This window comes from Alosa alosa, chromosome 6 (assembly GCF_017589495.1).
Source record: "Alosa alosa isolate M-15738 ecotype Scorff River chromosome 6, AALO_Geno_1.1, whole genome shotgun sequence".
Taxonomy (NCBI): Eukaryota; Metazoa; Chordata; class Actinopteri; order Clupeiformes; family Clupeidae; genus Alosa; species Alosa alosa.
This window is the reverse complement of record NC_063194.1, coordinates 24372210-24390869: the sequence shown is the minus strand read 5'-3', so window position 1 is coordinate 24390869 and position 18660 is coordinate 24372210. Positions and strand designations below refer to the sequence as shown.

The following is an 18660-nucleotide window of genomic DNA, read 5'->3' as shown; positions in this document are numbered from 1 at the left end:
CTGTACACATCTGTTTATATGGTTCATACTAAATATCCATATTTATTCAGTTTTTCTGTAATATATTCTGTTAATACACTGCATATATCTATATTGTTCTTACTGTTACTATATTGGCACTGCCACTATTGCACAAATCTGTAAATGTTGTTCATACATTTATTCTGCTCTTAAGGTTAATGCTAATACACTGCACATTTATCAATCAATCACACATCAATTTATACTAAACCACCTTCTGAAAACAACTGTATACTACTGTCTACACTGCACTATATCTTTTGTCCTGTCTACACCACCTACTTTGTATATCACATTGTACTTTTTCTGATTTTTTGCACTTCTGGTTAGGAACAAACTGCATTTCGTTGTCTCTGTACTTGTACTCTGCACAATGACAATAAAGCTGAATCTAATCTAATGCAAGAAATGCTAGAAAGTATTCCGCCATTGCAGCCTGTCATAATATTCATGCATCAGATATATTTAGTATCCTAGTTTTCTTTAGTATTCCTTGAAGGGGAAAAAAAAGGCGACTTCCATTTCTTAAGGCATCACTTGACTGACCACTCTGGTCTGACAGCTGTCTGCAGCCAGTTAATTGTGCCCATCCATATTAGGCTATTGCAAAATTATCTTTATGTAATCATATAGATTACTGTCAGAATTACTGTCTTTTTGACAATTTGACATAATAAAATAATTGCATATTTGCCACTTCTTTGTAACACCTCAGCTCTAATGGCACAATAGCCCCAAAGGGCTTGTGTGGCTGGCCAACTTCTGTCTGTGTCTGTAGCCTAACCTGTGTAATTCAACACAAAACCTTTAGCCAACTACCGGGACAACCAAAATGGTTCGTGCATGCCATGCAGCATGTCATACATGCTCATATTTCACAACTTTCTACATTATAGAGGCTAACCGTTTATTCTCCAGACCGACTGTCATTATTTACTTCCGTGGGTGGTGTCCTGATACGTCAACCTTTCTGGCAACGCCTTAACCGCTTTGCGCATGCCCTTAATGTCGTTGATGTTTTGAGTATATGTATGTGTGTCTGCGTGTGTGTCCTCTCTCACACAAGTTTACTACAATTTAGAATATTGTCCTCTATCCCCGGAATGGCAACAGCTGCCCCGAATCCAGAGGATTCGACCCGTGGCGGAAGCGGAGGGTCCAGTTCAGCTAGCTCCCTCGCAGGGGATGGAGACACGGAAGAGGCCGAGGATTTCACGTCGTCCTCCCATTGCTCGGAGCTGTCTCGGCGGCAGAACGAGCAAAGGAAGCAGGGGCTTTTCTGTGATGTGACATTGGCCTTCAGCAGTGGGGCGGCTGGCGCTCAAAACTTTGAGCTGGCAGCCCACCGTTCTGTTTTAGCCGCTGCGACTGACTATTTCACACCGCTGCTGAGTGGGCAGTTTTCGGAGTCGGTCTCTGGTCGTGTTGAGATGAAAGAATGGAGTTCAGAAAACGGGCCAGACCCTGAGACAGTTGAGAGCGTCATTCAATACATGTATACGGGCGAGATCCGAGTCAGCACCTGCAATGTTCACGAAGTGTTGGAGCTTGCAGACAGGTAGGTGAATGCAGATCACAGACAGCTGACTGCAGATGACAGCTTTTCAAGTAGGCTAGTTGACATAGCTTGCACTCCATTGCTGTTAGCGCGTGCTAGCTAAAATGTGTGAAGGCTTTGTGAATGTACTTTAGGCCAATGTGTTGTATTTGAACATAACAAAATGCTGCTGTGCATGTATAACGCAAATATTACAATTGAAAGCTTGTCGTTTAGCCTCGAACTGGGTTTGTTTGGTTTTGGTATACCTAGACATGCTAACTGAGTCCACCCAACCATGTAACCTATTTGTTTTGATTCTAGAAGCAACTGTCAGCAAGACTTAGATACAGAGCATACAGATGAAAGATAACAGAAAGCTTATTCAAATTACAAGAAGTGGCTGTCATTGAAATACCCATGCCAGTATATCCATATCAGGAAAGGAGACATAGATATCTATCAGGCTGGGATATCCTCATCTTGTCTGATTCTGTTTTGTTTACATAAATTTACCCTTCCTCCCTCTCGTGCCATTTTAGGTTCCTTCTGGTTCAGCTGAAGGACTTCTGCGGTGAGTTCCTGAAGCGCAAGCTGAGTCTGACCAACTGTGTGGCAGTGCACAGTCTGGCGCACATGTACACACTGGATCAGCTGGCCCTGCGAGCGGCAGACATGATCCGCCGCAACTTCCATAAGGTCATCCAGGATGAGGAGTTCCTCACGTTGCCCTTTCACCTTGTGCGGGACTGGCTGTCGGACGCAGAGATCACGGTGGACTCTGAGGAGGCTCTGTTTGAAGCAGTGGTCAAGTGGGTGCAGCGGAATGCGCCAGAGCGTGAGCACTACTTTGAGGAGCTGTTTCGCCTCCTGCGACTGCCGCAGATCAAGCCCACGTACCTGACGCGCGCGGTCAAGAACGAACGGCTGGTGGCGGCCAGCGAGGCCTGCCTGAGGCTGGTGGCCGAGGCTGTAGAGGGCCACGCCATCCGCTTCGAGAACCTCAAGTCGGCCGACGTGGAGTTGTGGTCGTCGTACGCCGCATCCTTCCAGCCACGCTTCGGCCAGAACATGGACGTGATCATGGTGGTGGGTGGTGTGTCGGAGGGCGGCGACTACCTGAGCGAATGTGTGGGCTACTTCATCTACGAGGACCGCTGGGTCAACCTGCCACACATCCACAACCACCTGGACGGGCACGCCATCGCTGCCACCGACACGCACGTCTATGTGGCCGGCTCCATGGAGCCTGGCTTCGCTAAGACCGTCGAGCGCTACAACCCCAACCGTAACACCTGGGAGCAGGTGAGCAACCTGACCACCCGCAAGCACTCCTTCGGCCTGACCTGCGTCAAGAACATCCTGTACAGTATAGGTGGCCATGGCAACTTCAGCCCGGGCTTCAAGGACGTCAGCGTCTACGAGCCCGATCAGGACAAGTGGCACAACCTGGAGTCGGCGCCCAAGATCCTGCGCGACGTCAAGGCGGTCAGCGTGGAGGACCGCTACGTGTACGTAACGGCGCGCACGCCCGTCGACACGGACAACGAGGACGGCCTGAAGACGGTGACCACGCGCTACGACACCGAGACGCGCCAGTGGCAGGACGTGGACTCGCTGCCCCTAGTCGACAACTACTGCCTGTTCCAGATGGCCGTGGCCTCCACCAACTTCTACCACACGGCCTCGTGCTGCCCCAAGAGCTACTCGAGCGTGCGCGACGAGGCAGCGCGGCAGAAAATCAGCGGCCGCGTCTCGGACGAGATCCTGGAGAGCCTGCCGCCGGAGGTCATCGGCGTGGAGGGCGCCGCCGTCTGCCACTTCCACCAGGACGTGTTCGTCATCGGCGGCTGGAAGAACAGCGACGACGTGGACAAGCAGTACCGCAAGGAGGCCTACCGCTACTGCGCCGAGCGCAAGCGCTGGATGCTGCTGCCGCCCATGCCGCAGCCCCGGTGCCGCGCCACCGCCTGCCACGTGCGCATCCCCTACCGCTTCCTGTACGGCTGCCAGCGCTACCCCATGCCGCAGAACCTGGCGCGCCAGCGCGACCGCATGCAGCAGATGCAGCAGCTGCATCGACGCACACTCACCCTGCGCCGACAGCTGCAGTCGCAGATTGAGTGCTGAGGACAAGGACAACGACCGTGGCGGAGTGGGGTACTTCTTCGTGGAGGTGACACAGGCCTGTCGAGGGCAGATGCCACCTCTTTTTCCTTAGTGGCGCCACCCCGTACAAGCCCCACTCCCACCCCAGCCGTCCTGTGTAACATCAGTCCATCGTCCTCCCAGATGACACGTAGGGAGTTTCAGTGGCAGAGTGTGTGGCTTTTAAAAGCCCAGCCTAGTCTTCACAGCCATCCGCAAGTCGAGTCCATCCATCATCACGGCATCTGCCACTACGCACGTGGTCTTGACCACCCCCATCATTCCATTTGTTTTCAGACCTTTGCAAGGACGATCAGGATCTCTGCTTAAGGGTGTGCTTGGTGTGAAGGGTGGCCTCAGAGTGGCGTCAAGGGCAAAGTTGGTGGAGGGGTTTCTGGTTAAGAGAGGTTGGTACGCCATATTGCACTGCATCTTAGCTGAGTTTCATGCCATGCAGGCTGGTGGCTATGAGAAGTTTCGCTTCGAGAGTAACGGTGAGATGCATTTTATTTTGAGGGCGCCGGAAGGGACAGCCAGTCAGAATGTATTGCATCAATAGGATTTCTAAACAGAGACCAAAATGTGGAAACAGCTTTTAAAGTCACGCACATGTGTTGTGTATTTTAATGTGTACATAGAGAGAACAGAGTATATATAAATATACATATGTATATGAGTGTATCTTCTTGGCCAAATCAATATGTAGCAGGATATAGTGCGATTACAAATCAGAGCTATGAAGGTCTACGTGGAACTATCTTAATGGACAGACCATGTTCCATTCCAATCATATGTCTTAACTCATGAAAGACAAAAGGAAATATTGCCCAAACTGACATTCCAGCATGAAAAACACAAGTTAAATAGATTCAGACCAGACAGTTTAGCGTAGCTAGCTTTTCTGCAGCATTAGAGCACCTTTGTGACTTGCGCTTCAAGCTTTGCTGTTTTGACCGTATTTGAGGTGGGAATCCACAGGTTGCAAAGGTAGTAGTTCAGTTGGGAAAGGACCGTAAAATCCTCTGACGGTCCATGGCTCTGCTCCTTAAAATAATGTTCTTTTGCTCTCCAAGCTCTCAGTTAGGTTACTCTGTTTTGTCTTAATCTCCACCCATCAACAGTACAGGGGTCTACATGGCAGCAAGAGGGAAGTTGAGGAACTCCTAGATGGAAATGCAGAATTGCGACACTATAATTCTAGATGGGTGGAGAGAGAGAGATGATTATGTTGTAGAGAGTGGATGGAAAAGACTGTAAGGTTTTGCCCTTCTGTCTCAACATTGTTTTACATCGGATTTCTGACATTTCTGTTATCACATTTCATTCCACTACATATTGTTACATTGTTGTTCTGAATTGTGTTGCTGTTGTCATTGTTTTTTTTTTTTTTGTCAATATTTGTAAACAGGCATATCCTCTGAGTTCTTAACTAACTTGGATGGGTAAAGCTATGTTGACTTAACTGGCCTTCATCTCTACGGTGCAGCATCTCCCTGTTTTGTGTCCTGACACGCCCTGTAATCTTCTTTCTGAACTCGTTTCACAGTGGCAGAACCTTTCCCTTCTGCCTTATAATCCTAATCCAGGTCTGCAGTAACTGGATGCGTTTTTTTGTGTGGGTGTACAGGACCGAGCACCAGAAAGTTCCGTTTATGTTGGGTTTGTGTGGGACAGTAATGGTGAGGTAATGAGAATCATAGGTTGGGGGTAAGATGTAATGTGTCTATAATATGTGTTAAAGTTTATCCATCTGCTAAGCAGAGCTTCAAAGGTGAAAGTGCACTTTACAGCACAGATGACTTTATTATTTACTTTTGTTATGTACTATTTACCATGATTTATGTTGTATTTAAAAGGAGCTTATGTTAGATTTTGTTTCAAAGTACTGAATGTTTTAGAGGCTAACTTTCACCTCATCAGTTTTTGCCTCATTGATAAAGCAGACCAGAGACCAAATATCATTTTATATCCGAAGTATCCAAGGATATTTACCAGATGGCCGATGTTTTGACCAACTCTCCAGTCAGTTTTCGGTTGCACATACATCTGTATCTGTCATTTATAAATGTCATTCCAATTAAATTGAACTTTACTAAATACCAGATGTCATTTTTCCCCTCTCTTCTTATCTTTTTCCTGTCTGTATTTCATCTATGCAGCCTGTTGCTGTTGTACTATGTTGTGTTCTCTTCTTTCTTCTTAATCTGACTACTCCAAGCTTTGTGCCTGTATATTGGATGATTACGCACTTAATGGAAATTGTATTCTGAGTCAATTCCAAGTTGTTTGAGAGGCTTATAAAGAATGTTTTTTTTTTTCAACTCTACAGAGTTTGATTGCTACTATGTGACATAGCTTGACTATTGAATAGGCCATGTCTTATGCATAATTTGTCATAAACCTATGTCTGATTTAAGTTTGTCTGAGATATCACCCGTAATGTTTTGCGAGGAGGATGCGTTAAGATGAATCTGATTGTACAAATTTGTATGAAACATATTTTGACACCGTTCTGTCTTAAGTTAAGCCATGTTGCTATCTCTGAGCCACAGCAGAGAGGGAAATGGTTTAGAGGAGAAATGCATGCTGAACAGTTACTGAGCCTGCCGAATAAATCATGCAGAAAGATCAGCCATTTCCTAGCTCTTTGCCTGTTTGTATAGCAAAAAAAAATGAGTATATTTTAGGCTTTGCATGTCATGAACCTTGTAATACTACAAAAACAAAATGATGAAATGCTGAAATGAAATCATTTTTAATAGATTTTTTTCCATTTAGTGGTAAGTGCTGTCTAAAGAAATTCATGCAACAGACACTAAATCCATGTCCATACTTCAAACCAGCAAAAGTATAAATGACGGTCGCCTGTATCATGAACCCCACCCTCTTTAAGAAGAAATAGAAAAATATATGGATGCAATAAAAAAAAAAAATAGAACTTCTAATTTGTGTCTGCCTTGGTTATTCCCCCCCCCTGAGCACTTTGGGAGGAGCTTGGAGCATTTTATTAATGTCTGGTGGGTGCCTGTGTCTAGTTAAGAGAGAGGGACATTGGTCCAGGTTCTCAAACAGACAGAATGCTGTTGGAGGTGGACAGTTTAAGTTCCTCCCTCGGGGTCTGCATGGCATCGCGGGGGGCGGCATACTCTGCCACGTTGGGCAGGCCTGGCACCACACAGCAGCTCAGGGCGCTGCGGAAAATGCCCATGTCGTGGGCATCGTACCTGCAAGGGAATCATGAAACATGAACGTTTATTATTCAGCACTATAATTGATCAGGTATGCTGTATGTTGAGATGTTATTCTATTTGTTATGCTATTCTAAGATGGCGCTATCCACACTGTAGCAGTACACTGGGTCTGTGCTTGTCACATGAAATGTGCTATAGAAATAAACTTGACTTGACTTGACTGTAGTGGCTTATGATTATATAGACTAAATTGCATGAGTGTGTGCATGATTTTGAGGAGGTGAGGAGTTGAAAGTTTACCATTCGTCTGTCTTTTCATCATAGCACTCCACATTGAATGTGGTAGTGAATCCGTTAAAGCCACCCACCACAAACAGCAGGTCATCCACAACCTGAGGGGGGAGGGAGAATATATGTGGTACACCTGTTAACATACACCATAAATGCTTAAGGGGTCTAGTCTTCTGTGTGACTCTGACAATGGCCTGTGAAATGTGGCAAAGAGCATTGAAGAGAAGTGATTGTGAGATGGTGCACCTCAATCCCAAAATTGCTGCGTGGGTTGAACATGGTTGGCACGGCGCGCCAAGTGTTGGTCACAGGGTTGTAGGCCTCTGCATTTCGCAAACGGTTGGCACCATCAAAGCCTCCAACCTGAAGAAATGAAAACAACAGAGAACAACATATCAAATACAGATGTTAGGGGGGGAAATAACAATGAAGGGAGAATGTGTGTTCTCATTTCTTAGGCACACGGAGAGATGATCAAGTTACATTCAGAGCATCGAAAGCAGGTTCCCTCCCCACTGAGATATAGAAGTACTATGATTGATGCACTGTATGTTTTTGAAGTTGTGGGGGACCTACATACACATGCTCCCCATATGCGATCACTCCCACTCCACTGCGCCGGCTCCTCATCGGAGCGATCAGCGTCCACTGGTTGGTTTGGGGGTTGTAGCACTCTGCCGTGAACAGGCACTCATTCCCGTTGAAACCACCACCAATGTACACCTGTCAATAACAAATCACTTTCATATCAAGTCTGAGAGCTACTCCTCACTCAGTGTTAGAAATTAGTTTTAATTTAGGCTCTGGGCTGTTAACTTGTCAGTTTTTTTTTTTTATCTTGAGTGTAAGTCACTTTGATACAGCTGGTGTTTTCAAAGCAACACAATGTAGGTATTTTACCTTCAAATAATGGATTTAACTCCTTTTACTGCTACACTGACTTACAATATAGAGAATGGAGTTTCTAACATTGCCAATGCATGCCTGGATTGCCTGATATTGTACAATGCAATGTCAAAGGTAGGAGCATGACCCTTTTTTGTGGGATTCAGTCAAATTGGGTACATCCTTAGCACTAAACAGGTACAGTATACCCAGTTGAACCACTACCCATGTTGAAAACTGGCAAAAAAAGGAATTCCTACATTGTGTAACTAAATGTGCTTTACAAACTAGACTGCTTTTCCACAGAGAAAATGCAAAGTGTGTTTGCTCAGCAGCAGCAGAGGGTCACCAAACTTGAGTAGTATAAAAGTGGCCTGACCTACCTTGTCATGCAGGGTCGTGGCACTGGCGTCACTCCTCTGCTCGTGCATGGTGGCGATGAGGGTCCATTGGTTGGTCTCGGGCTCATAGCGCTCGGCCGTGTTCAGGCGCATGTAGCCGTCGAAGCCGCCCATGGCATAGATGCAGCCGTCCAGTACCGTCACGCTCACGTAGCAGCGGCGCGAGTGCATGGGCGCCACCTGGTGCCAGGTGCGGGTGATGGGGTTGAACTTGCGCACGCTGTTGAAGTAGTCCACACTGTCGAACCCGCCGACGCAGTACACAAAGCCATTCAGGTAGGCTGCACCGTGATAGGCCCGTGGGCTCTCCTCCTCACGGGTCACAGTCACCCAGCGGTCCGCCCTGGCATCGTACGCCTCAATCCCATTGGTGGGGCTGCCGCCACTCCATCCACCGATGGCCAATAGGATAGCGTAAGGAAGGCGAGGACGGGTCAGAGGGTTGGTGAAGTCATTGGAAGGGCCGTTCATGTTGAGGTCATACATTGCCTTCAGGGCATTGATGATGACAGGCTTACACTCTTCGTTGTCCTTCACCAGCGTGTTGTTCTTCACGTTGTTCATGAAGTAATCAGCCGTCATCAAGGCCAAACGAACCTGGATACAAGTCAGGGGAGATAAATAAAGCAGGAGGTTCAGAAGATATGGATGAATACACCAAAGAGGGCACATTACATAGAGAGGGAAAGGGGTGAAAAAGATTAAGAATCATCTCTTCTTCCATTTCTCTCTTCCAAGCTCCATGTATTGCTACAAAGAATGTTGCTGGTGAAATGTGTTGTGAAAGTATAGAAAAAGTATCCTGCAGCTTTGGATCTGTGCAGTCTATTTCAAGCTCTTTAAGTCTGTCTCTTACCTTGGGCAGCAGCACAACGATGTGTTTCTTCCTCTGCTGGGGCTCATGAGCGATCCATCGCTGCACGGCCTCGTAGACCACCTCTTCCTGCTTCGCGTTCAGCTCGTCCTTCTCGATGATCCCGCACAGCTCAGACAGGGACAGCTCCATGAACTCCTCGGAGACCCTCACCATGTCCTCGAAGTTGTGCAGGATGTAGACGTAGGCGTGCCGGCGTAGCTCGGCGCACGAGTAGAAGTCGGCGAACTTGCAGATGCCAATGCAGTTCTGCAGGCACATCATGCCCTCCAGGAAGTCACAGCAGGCGCGCACAATGCCCATGATGGAGAACTGGTCTGCGGCTGCCAGGAGCTGCTGCACGTTCTCGGTCGTGACAGGGATGGTGCGCGTGTAGGCATACTCGATGATGAGGCGCATCATGTCGGGGGAAACGCCAGGGATACCGTAGACTCGCCTCTCTGAGTTGTTCCACTCGCTGGTGAATAATGCTCTGTACAAACAAGAATTCCCATTACCTTTAGTCACTGACACATTTCAGACAGTCATCATCAGCATCACCATAGTTATTACAATCATCCTCCTCATCAGTGATGACAGAAACTATAGTTCCTCTCATTTGCAAGGAAAAAGGAAGTTAGACATTGACCTCTGACCTTTGTAGCTGATAGGCCTAATAGTAAACCTAAATCTACATCATGCAAGAAAGAGGAGGATCCATAAGTAAATAGCTGAAAATAAATCCTTCATACATGAATGCTGGCAGTCTATGAGAAATGAGACTTTTGAGTATGAAAAAAAGAGTACTGACTGAAATACAATCTAAAGGGGTCTCATAGAGGTCCCTTACCACTCACCGGAAGTAGGCACTGCAACTACAGAGAATGTTCTTGTGAGCATTAAACTCCATCCCGTTAACTTTGATGACCACATCACACAGCTTGCCCTCCAGACGGAGCTCATTGAAAATGGTGCAGGCCATGGCACTCATTTTTCTCTCCATGAAGCAGCGCTGGAACTTGGGGGAGGCGGCTGTTCGTTCCTCAGATTCACTCATCTTTGCTGCAGTAGCTACACAAATTAAGAGTGACTGACAAGTACAACTAGATCTGTGTTGGAAGTAACAGAGTTGCTGTTGGTTTGTTCAGAGGCTGAGCTCAACTGAAATGATGCCTCTCGCAGTGTTCTAGTTTGCGTGTTCTAGAACCTCTCATTATAGCATCACTGCAGTAGAATGTACAGAATGCCTTCTTATTTTTATATGTGGCTGATGCATGACTACCAATATCAAGTTGCTGAAATTTAACATGCTGATTAATAAGTTATTACAGCTTAGTGTTTTTATGTCCCAAGCATTGAGGCATATGACTCTACACAATTGACATACAACAAAGAGCATAGAGCTAAGGAAACAACATGTAATGGCTGTTGACACAATGTTTTGAAAGGCTAATTACACACGTATAACAATTTAATAAACTCTGAAAGAATGAGTGCCAATAAAAGGCTGACAGCTATGTTTACTTACCCGGAATGATTTTTCTACATCCTTTGTACTACTGGGGACACATCCGGTTGTCTCTCCGGTCCGACTGCTGCTCGCTGCTGCTCTAGCCAGTTGGTTGTTACAGTGCTGTGTAAATTTGGTTCAGGACATTCTCTGTTCATGTTGTGCTAGCACAAACACTGTTGCAAGCTGCACATTTGTGGTTGTTCATTTATAATAGTGAGCTTCATCCTACGTTAAAATGGTAAGTAATTATACTAACGTCTGCTACTACTTTCTGCGTGCCATTTGCTAGTTAACTAATCTTGTGCATTGAAGCTAAGCTATGTGCAAGAGAGCGAATGAATGACTGATGTGTTTTCACCCTGCACCCACGATTTTCTCCCAATATTTAAGAGTATTTAACGTTAGGTCTTTTGAAGCATTCAGCATAGTGCTAGAGCTATCTTTGTTTTTTACATTGTAGTCATTTGTCTTGCTGGTTATTGTCTAAAAAATAAAGTTAGTTAGTATAGTTACATTAGCGATAGGTTACTTAACTTAGCTAATGCTAGTCATGCATCCTTATGAAAGCTATGTAACTTTCGATTTCAGTTTGAAAGATACGTTCGTTGCAGTAAAAATATCCTTTGTCAACTGCATATCTTATATTCAGTCATTGAGGTCTAAATTACCGAGGACCCTTCAATGTTGTCTTGTTGGGGTCGAATGAGCTACGTAACGGACACGGTGACATAACAGCTGGGAAGACAGTCGCGTTTTAAACAATGCATATTCTGACTTAAGCTAATGTGCAGTTTATATCATTGACGATATAAACTGCGCTGCAAGTGAATGTCAAGAATCAGTGCTCATTGCTTGCAGTGGTTTATTTCTGGTAATCTGCTTCACAGGTTGGAAAACAGTCTTAACGTTACATCATTTGAAAGATGTGGCTTTGTGTCTGCAGATTCCTGCGCTGTCAAAATCAACAGTGAGAATCGGAAATCCCCAGAAAGTGGATCAGATTCTAAATGGCATGAGGCAGGCAGGACCTAACACTGTCCAGGTACAACATTGAATTAAATCCCATGTAGTAAAGTTGAGTCTTGAAATAATAGTCTAAGCGAATTAGCCTATAAAAGGGTCAAAGGTGGCAGTAAATAGAGCGAAAGCATATTTGGTATCATTTGAATTGTTTTTTTTTTATGTAGATTAAGAATTTCAGGTGCCTCCAACACCAATCCTCACTGACAAAAATGACAGAGCTTCGAATAGACCATGGTACAATGAATACTGCCCAAAATCTTATGCTAGCACATCTGGATATTAGCCAATATCTCCCATGCCGGTGGAAAGATCCACAGAAAACCTGGTATACTTACTCACTGTAAGGGCTCAATGAACTGACTGGGTACTCAAGGTCTTGGGGTGAAAGGTCAAGGTCGGGTCACACAAATGCACAAATGCAGTGTTTGGGCAGTGTTATTGGGCAGCCGTGGCCCACTGGTTAGCACTCCGGACATGTAACGTTGCCGGTTCGAGCCCCGACCAGTGGGAACGGCTGAAGTGCCCTTGAGCAAGGCACCTAACCCCTCACTGCTCCCCGAGCGCCGCTGTTGTAGCAGGATTTATTAACTGTATTGGTTTTATAAAGATCCTTCAATCTGGTTGAGAGATATCACGGCAACACTATTTGAAGTATGACCTCTTGTGACCTTGACCTTCGACCTCAAGACCTTAAAGGTAAACTATGCAGTATTGGCAATTTCCTTACTGTTTTCTCGGTTTTTGCTTCTTTTTTGCTGGCTTTGTCATGACGAATGTCTGAGAAACTTAATCGATACCTTTTTCTAGCCGGTGCCTGGCGTGTAGGCCTATGTGTATTTGAATCCAGTAAAGCAATTTGTTACACTCGTTATATTTCCTGACACTGAGACCGTCGGCCCGCCAGCCCACAGTTGCAAGGGTGGTTTTTCCGCTCACAGGCTCTAGGGAGAAGCGAGACGGCCACCATTCAACCTGAAAAAAGTCATATAACTATTTCAATGACTCTGAAGCTGTTAAATGAAGGTAAAATAAGCGAAAAAACTTGCATATTAAGCTAAAAAACCTGCATAGTGTGCCTTTAATTACCTAATCAGTTCATCAAACCCTTATAATGAGTAAGTATGCCAAGTTTGATAAAGATCCTCTAAGCAGCTTGGGAGATATTGCCTAATATTATGATGTTCTAACATATAATTTTGGTCCAATATCCATTGTATTGTGGTACAAAAGGAAGCCCTATTTGTTTTTCCGGTAAGGATTGGTGTTGGAGGTACCTGAAATTCTTAATCTATATAAAATGAGTTCAAATGATACCAAATATGCTTTCGCTCTATTTACTGCCACCTTCAACCCTAATTCGCTCAGACTATAAGTTTAGGTGGATTTAACACTACAGTATTGCTTGTTTGTTTGTTTGTTTTGTTTTTGCTGTTAGTTTAAATGTGGCATATTATCAGGTGATTGCCCTGTAAATCTTAAACATAATGTAATTACCAGCTTATAATGTTATAATGTACAGAAACTCCTGACCATAATGCTCTTTTTTTTTTAGATCATCTCAGACTTTGACATGACTCTCACCAGATTCGCTTTTAATGGAAAACGATGCCCTACTTGCCACAGTGAGTTATTCATAATGATAGAATTCTTGAGAAGCATGTCTTGAGTTTGGGTTGAATATTTCAAACCAATTCCAATTAACCAAAATCTCTGGTTTTCCCAAAATATGAACTGAGTGCGTGTTGTTTTTGCAGATATCCTGGATAACAGCAAATTGATCAGTGAAGATTGCAAAGTAAAGGTAAGAGCCCATTACTCCGCTGAGGGTTTGTGGTTTGTGAATATGCCCTCTTCTTTACTTAGTGTTTATTCTAAGAAGACCTATTGAGACCTACAGGATGTAAGGTGATCTATAATTGACCGTGGTGTCTGTGTTGTCTTCAGTTGGAGCACCTGCTGAACACATACTACCCCATTGAGATAGACTCCACCCGCTCAGTGGAGGATAAAACACCGTATATGGTGGAATGGTAAGTCTTACTTGGTCATCTCTTTCAGTTACCACAAATAAACCATATGGAGGAAAGATGTAACGCACACCATGATGAGGTGCTGGCTACCGGTGTGTAAATTTAAGTAGGAGAAGGAAGGTGCCGCACACTCCGAGTTTATGAACAAAACGTTTTAATGAGCAATAACGTTTCGGCCTATAAGGCCTTCATCAGATCGCATGTATCCACATATAAACCACCCTCTGCTGGCCTGTGTCTTGCCATCTTGCCCTGAGAAAGAAGGAGAGGAAGTGTTTGTGAAGTACTGTGTGGTTTGACACAGGTGGACCAAAGCCCACGAGCTTCTGGTGCAGCAGAAGATCAATAAGGACTTGCTGGCCGTGGTAGTGAGGGAATCAGATGCCATGCTCAGGTTAGTGTGGGAGGGGTCTGGACATCGGCATTCTGTGTTCCTACAAAGCAGCGGTCGTGTTTGTAATCATTAAACACATGTATGTTTATTTATTTTTTTCAATAAACATTTTTTTGTTAACCAATAAACAAACATCAGAAACACAGTAATGTCCATTTAGTGGCATCTTTCTGCATCTTTAAACAATCAGAATGCAGTCTGATCTCCTGTGTCACTGTTCTGCGCTGGTTCCGTTGTTCTGCAGGGAAGACTACCAGATTTTCTTTGACCACTTGAAGGAGCGGAACATCCCGCTGCTCATCTTCTCTGCAGGCATTGGAGACGTACTGGAGGAGGTGATCAGACAGGCTGGGGTCTTCTACCCAAACGTCAAAGTCTTCTCCAACTACATGGACTTTGATGAAACTGTGAGTGCTGTGCTGTTTAGCATGTATTTCCAAACAAAAGATGTATTTCCAAACAAAACCAGTATTGTTTTCTTATCACAATGATTTTTCCCACAAATACAAAATTGTCAGGAGCTGTGGGGAAAATGGATTGCACAACAGTTTCCATCCTTGACCTATTGACAATGACATAATATATTTATGGTTATATGTGTATGAAGATTTGCTATTGGTATTATTCTTTTACTTTTAGTCTAGTCTATTTACTTCTAGTATCTTTTATGTAGGCTTTTATGTATGACTATTTGAAACTGTTTATTTTTAATGATAATGTTGATGGTGTATTTTACATTGCTTTGGACAAAAGCGTCTGCCAACCATTATCGTATACATCATGCCTGTTGAATCATTCACTACATTACATTTATTTATTTAGCAGACACTGTTGTCCAAAGGGACTTACATATGTCCACTATATTATAAGGGATTACATTGTCCCCGGAGGGTTAAGTTAACTTGGGGTTAAGTGCTCAAGGGCACAACGGTGGACACCGAGAATTGAACCCACAACTTTCAGTTGTTGCACACTAGTCCAGCTCCTATTTTTTATTTTATTTTTAAAAAATATTTTTTGGGGCTTTTTATGCCTTTAATTAGACAGGACAGTGGAGAAAGTGAGTGGGAGAGAGAGTCGTGATTAAACTTTTTTTACCAGATCTACTTCATAGGTGTCCTGTTATTCTCAATTAATAGCCACCCCACCAGCCAATCAGAAAAGAGTATTTCTTCTCTCCGGGTGATAACAGTACATTACTTGACTACTGTACATGTGCAATAGTCAAGTAATTTACTGTTATCCTATTATATGTAGCAGTACTGATAAGGCTTTAGTACTGAACTGATATTGTTTGTTCATTAGGGCACATTGCGGGCTTTCAAAGGTGAACTCATCCACACCTATAACAAGCGGGAGGGAGCCCTGCTCAACACCGGCCACTTCCAGGAACTCCATGACCGCCACAACGTCCTGCTGCTGGGAGACTCGATAGGGGACCTCACCATGGCCGACGGGGTGCAGAACATAGAGAACATACTGAAAATTGGCTATCTAAACGACAAGGTACGGTACATACATACATACATACTATGGTATGTCAGAGTACCAGAAAATATAGTAGTCCATACCATTACCAGTGAAATTAAATGATTCCCAAATCTTAAACATAATGTACCATGGTAAAAACTAAATTATCACTAAAATGATACCATGGTAAAAACTAAATTATCTCATGTTTCTCAATTAAGGTGACTTCAGTCCCAAGATTTCTCAATTTTCATTGCGGTCATTTTAAAACGATTGGCAGAACTGATGATAGCCTACTGTACTCCATGGCAGGCTATAGCAACAGTAAAACTAAACATCAACAAAATAATCTTCATAACAGTAGTACAAGTCACAAGAAATATTGCTATTGAATCAATACAAAGGCTGAGGTGCTGGCATCCTTTCATGTTTTCAGAATTTTAGCATCAATTTGGTATTGGCTCTTGTGACATCCCAAACAAACATACATACATACATACATACATACATACTTATTACACGGCTCTTCATAATGCTGCAGAATGCTCTATATAAGTATAGCAGGCCGCTGTTAAGGAAAATGGGTTTTGTGCTTCTTATTCATGTCTTTCATATCACTCCTGGGGTCCTGTTCGCCCTGTTGGGACTTATTTTCCGATAATGACCGGCGTTCTATACATTACCCCTTACATATCGTATACACACAGAGAGACACAAAATCTATTGATTTCTATGTATAAGTGAAGATGTGTCATTTCTAATGCGAACTTGTTTGTTTGCCATTCTGTGCTGCAGGTGGAGGAGAGGATGGAGTCCTACCTTAAATCCTATGATGTTGTCTTGGTGAAAGACGAAACTATGGAGGTGCCCAACGGCATCTTGCAGTACATAACTGGCAGCCAGTGACCAGTCTCTCCACCCCAGCCCACCTCAGGCACCCCCCTCCCTCCTCCCACTCATGTCCCTGGACGCTCAGCTCTCAGTGCGGGGTCGGCCCTCTTGCCCCTTCCTTGTGTCCCTGACTGACAGGAAGGTGTCCTGAGGCCCCGCCCTCCCAGCTTTTCGAGTCCTGACCTTCCCCACCGCAACATATAGCGCTGGTGGACCCCGTGCTGTTGGCGTGCCATTCTTTTCCCCTGTGGACGTGTGTTTTAAGCATTGCAGTCTGAGGAACGCTTGACCTGATGTTGTCTTTACATGCACCTGTTTCTTCCCTTTGTCACATTCACAAGTGTCACGCGGAAGTTTAGCTGTACCTCAAAATCCTTCACAGTTTTACTATCTTTTTTCATGTGTCACAATGACTGATAAGCCTAATTTCACACACACACACACACAGATTTAGATATACGCCCACATTTCGAACAGAAGGGGGGCATTTGATTTGCCCCGAGTTGTTTAAAATGCATGAGACATTACTGGACCTAACACATTTGTACTATGGAGAGCTTCAGTCTTTGGAACATAGTTTGAGCACCTTTACTGGCCATTCGTCTGTAATGTCTGCTGTTCTGAAGTAACTTGCAACAGGTTTACAGAGAGGGTCCAATGCAAGGGCATCAGTGGCAGCCTCACTCAAGCTTATTTGTAAACACCACCGATGTATGTGTTGATAAGGGACTTATTTTGACAGCATATACGGCTGTCCCTTAGTTTGTTATCTAGACTGTGACAATATATTTGGTTTAATTGTTTTCATTGTTTTAGTGTGTTTTTTATGCTTTGCTATGCTGGCAGTGAACTTGATATCCTGATCATGGTTTACTTTTTAAGTCTCATAGTGGCAAAGAAACTGAAGATATCACAAAGCCTGTTCCACTGGTGTTCTATGTAACAGAACCAGCTGAAAGGTCTGTTCCACTGATGTTCTATGTAACAGAACCAGCTGAAAGAGCGCTGGTGGTTTGTTTTCTGTTTCACCCCCAGGACTATGCTTGCTCAGTGCATCAGCCAGAGTGGCTTTAGCATTGTGACTAGTACATCACATGGCACTGTTCCTGGAGCTGCGCCCTTGTACTGAGTGTGGGACTTTGACGTTTGAACGTTTTGCTATGAATGTCAATGAGTGTCCTCACTCGTGGCCTTTTCTGTCCATCCATCGAGTCATCTCAAAGCCACAGCAGCCATTTTCAAAGTATTTGCTTAGAATGTATTTGCATTGTCAGTGGAGTTCAATTTAAACATGAATAGTTCTTTTCTAATTTTTCAGTATTTGTTTTTTGATATCTCTCCAAGACAAAACAATATGTGTATCGATATATAACTGCACTTTCATACCCAGAGGACGAATTGTAAGAACTGCTACTGAATGTACAGTACGTACCAATAAGCAGTGCTTTGTTCTTATGCCAAGGGTTCATCAGTACTTGTGTGCAGTTTTGTTTTTATAGCACTGACTACAACACTGTGTCAGGAAAGATCTTTCCCAGAATGCCACTGTACAGTGAAACTATAAAACAAATTTGATCATCTTTGCACAGCAAGATGGAAGAATTACCAAACAGCGGAACATTCTCAGTGGCAACGTAAAGGCTTGCATGGCAAACATGTTAACCCGATAGTCTGCACCTCATCCAGTTCTACTCCGTGATCTTAGAAATTGTTTCAGAGATATCAGAGGCTTTCTGTCTCTAACACGTGTGTCCCAACCAGCACACTTTCAGGCCATATGCGGCTAATCCAATGGCAGTTGTTGCGTCCATTCTGCATATTGCAATTATCCAGAGTTATGTGTTTTAGACATTTATTAAACATGTTCTTAAGGAAATGTATGTTGTGTGGGCTCTCTGTGAACCAGACTCATTTTAAGCTCTACATGAGTATCATATTTTGAAGGGGAGTAACAGAGTGGTTTTGTATTAACTTCCACAGTTACCACTTATAGTGTCTTAAATTGTAATAAA

The 18660-nt window shown here is 44.1% G+C and overlaps 3 protein-coding genes across 5 annotated transcripts; 2 read left to right on the top strand and 1 right to left on the bottom strand.

Moving 5' to 3' along the window:
• The first annotated feature begins 1022 nt into the window (after window positions 1–1022).
• LOC125295856 (kelch-like protein 11) lies at window positions 1023–5803 on the top strand. The gene is made up of 2 exons (XM_048245391.1): window positions 1023–1579; window positions 2101–5803. Exons 1-2 carry the CDS (start codon window positions 1053–1055, stop codon window positions 3686–3688), a joined length of 2115 nt encoding a protein of 704 aa, XP_048101348.1. The 5' UTR covers window positions 1023–1052; the 3' UTR covers window positions 3689–5803.
• Window positions 5804–6445: 642 nt separating this feature from the next.
• On the bottom strand, window positions 6446–11584 carry LOC125295857 (kelch-like protein 10). 2 transcript variants are annotated; one of them, XM_048245392.1, is made up of 9 exons: window positions 11441–11584; window positions 10856–10960; window positions 10185–10417; window positions 9331–9820; window positions 8457–9071; window positions 7764–7911; window positions 7435–7553; window positions 7198–7289; window positions 6446–6930 (listed from the first exon to the last, which is right to left on the bottom strand). In XM_048245392.1, exons 1-9 carry the CDS (start codon window positions 11474–11476, stop codon window positions 6771–6773), a joined length of 1998 nt encoding a protein of 665 aa, XP_048101349.1. In that variant the 5' UTR covers window positions 11477–11584; the 3' UTR covers window positions 6446–6770. The 2 variants fall into 2 exon arrangements, with proteins under 2 accessions (XP_048101349.1, XP_048101350.1); XM_048245393.1 differs by lacking the exon at window positions 11441–11584 and having other exon boundaries at window positions 10185–10398; window positions 10856–10944.
• Window positions 10941–18524, top strand: LOC125295858 (cytosolic 5'-nucleotidase 3-like). Of its 2 annotated transcripts, none has more exons than XM_048245394.1 (9): window positions 10941–11078; window positions 11784–11882; window positions 13416–13485; window positions 13618–13664; window positions 13808–13893; window positions 14198–14287; window positions 14532–14694; window positions 15593–15793; window positions 16553–18524. In XM_048245394.1, the coding sequence occupies exons 1-9, from the start codon at window positions 11076–11078 to the stop codon at window positions 16661–16663; spliced, it is 870 nt and encodes a 289-aa protein (XP_048101351.1). In that variant the 5' UTR covers window positions 10941–11075; the 3' UTR covers window positions 16664–18524. The 2 variants fall into 2 exon arrangements, with proteins under 2 accessions (XP_048101351.1, XP_048101352.1); XM_048245395.1 differs by having other exon boundaries at window positions 10969–11078; window positions 11728–11882.
• The last annotated feature ends 136 nt before the right edge of the window (window positions 18525–18660 follow it).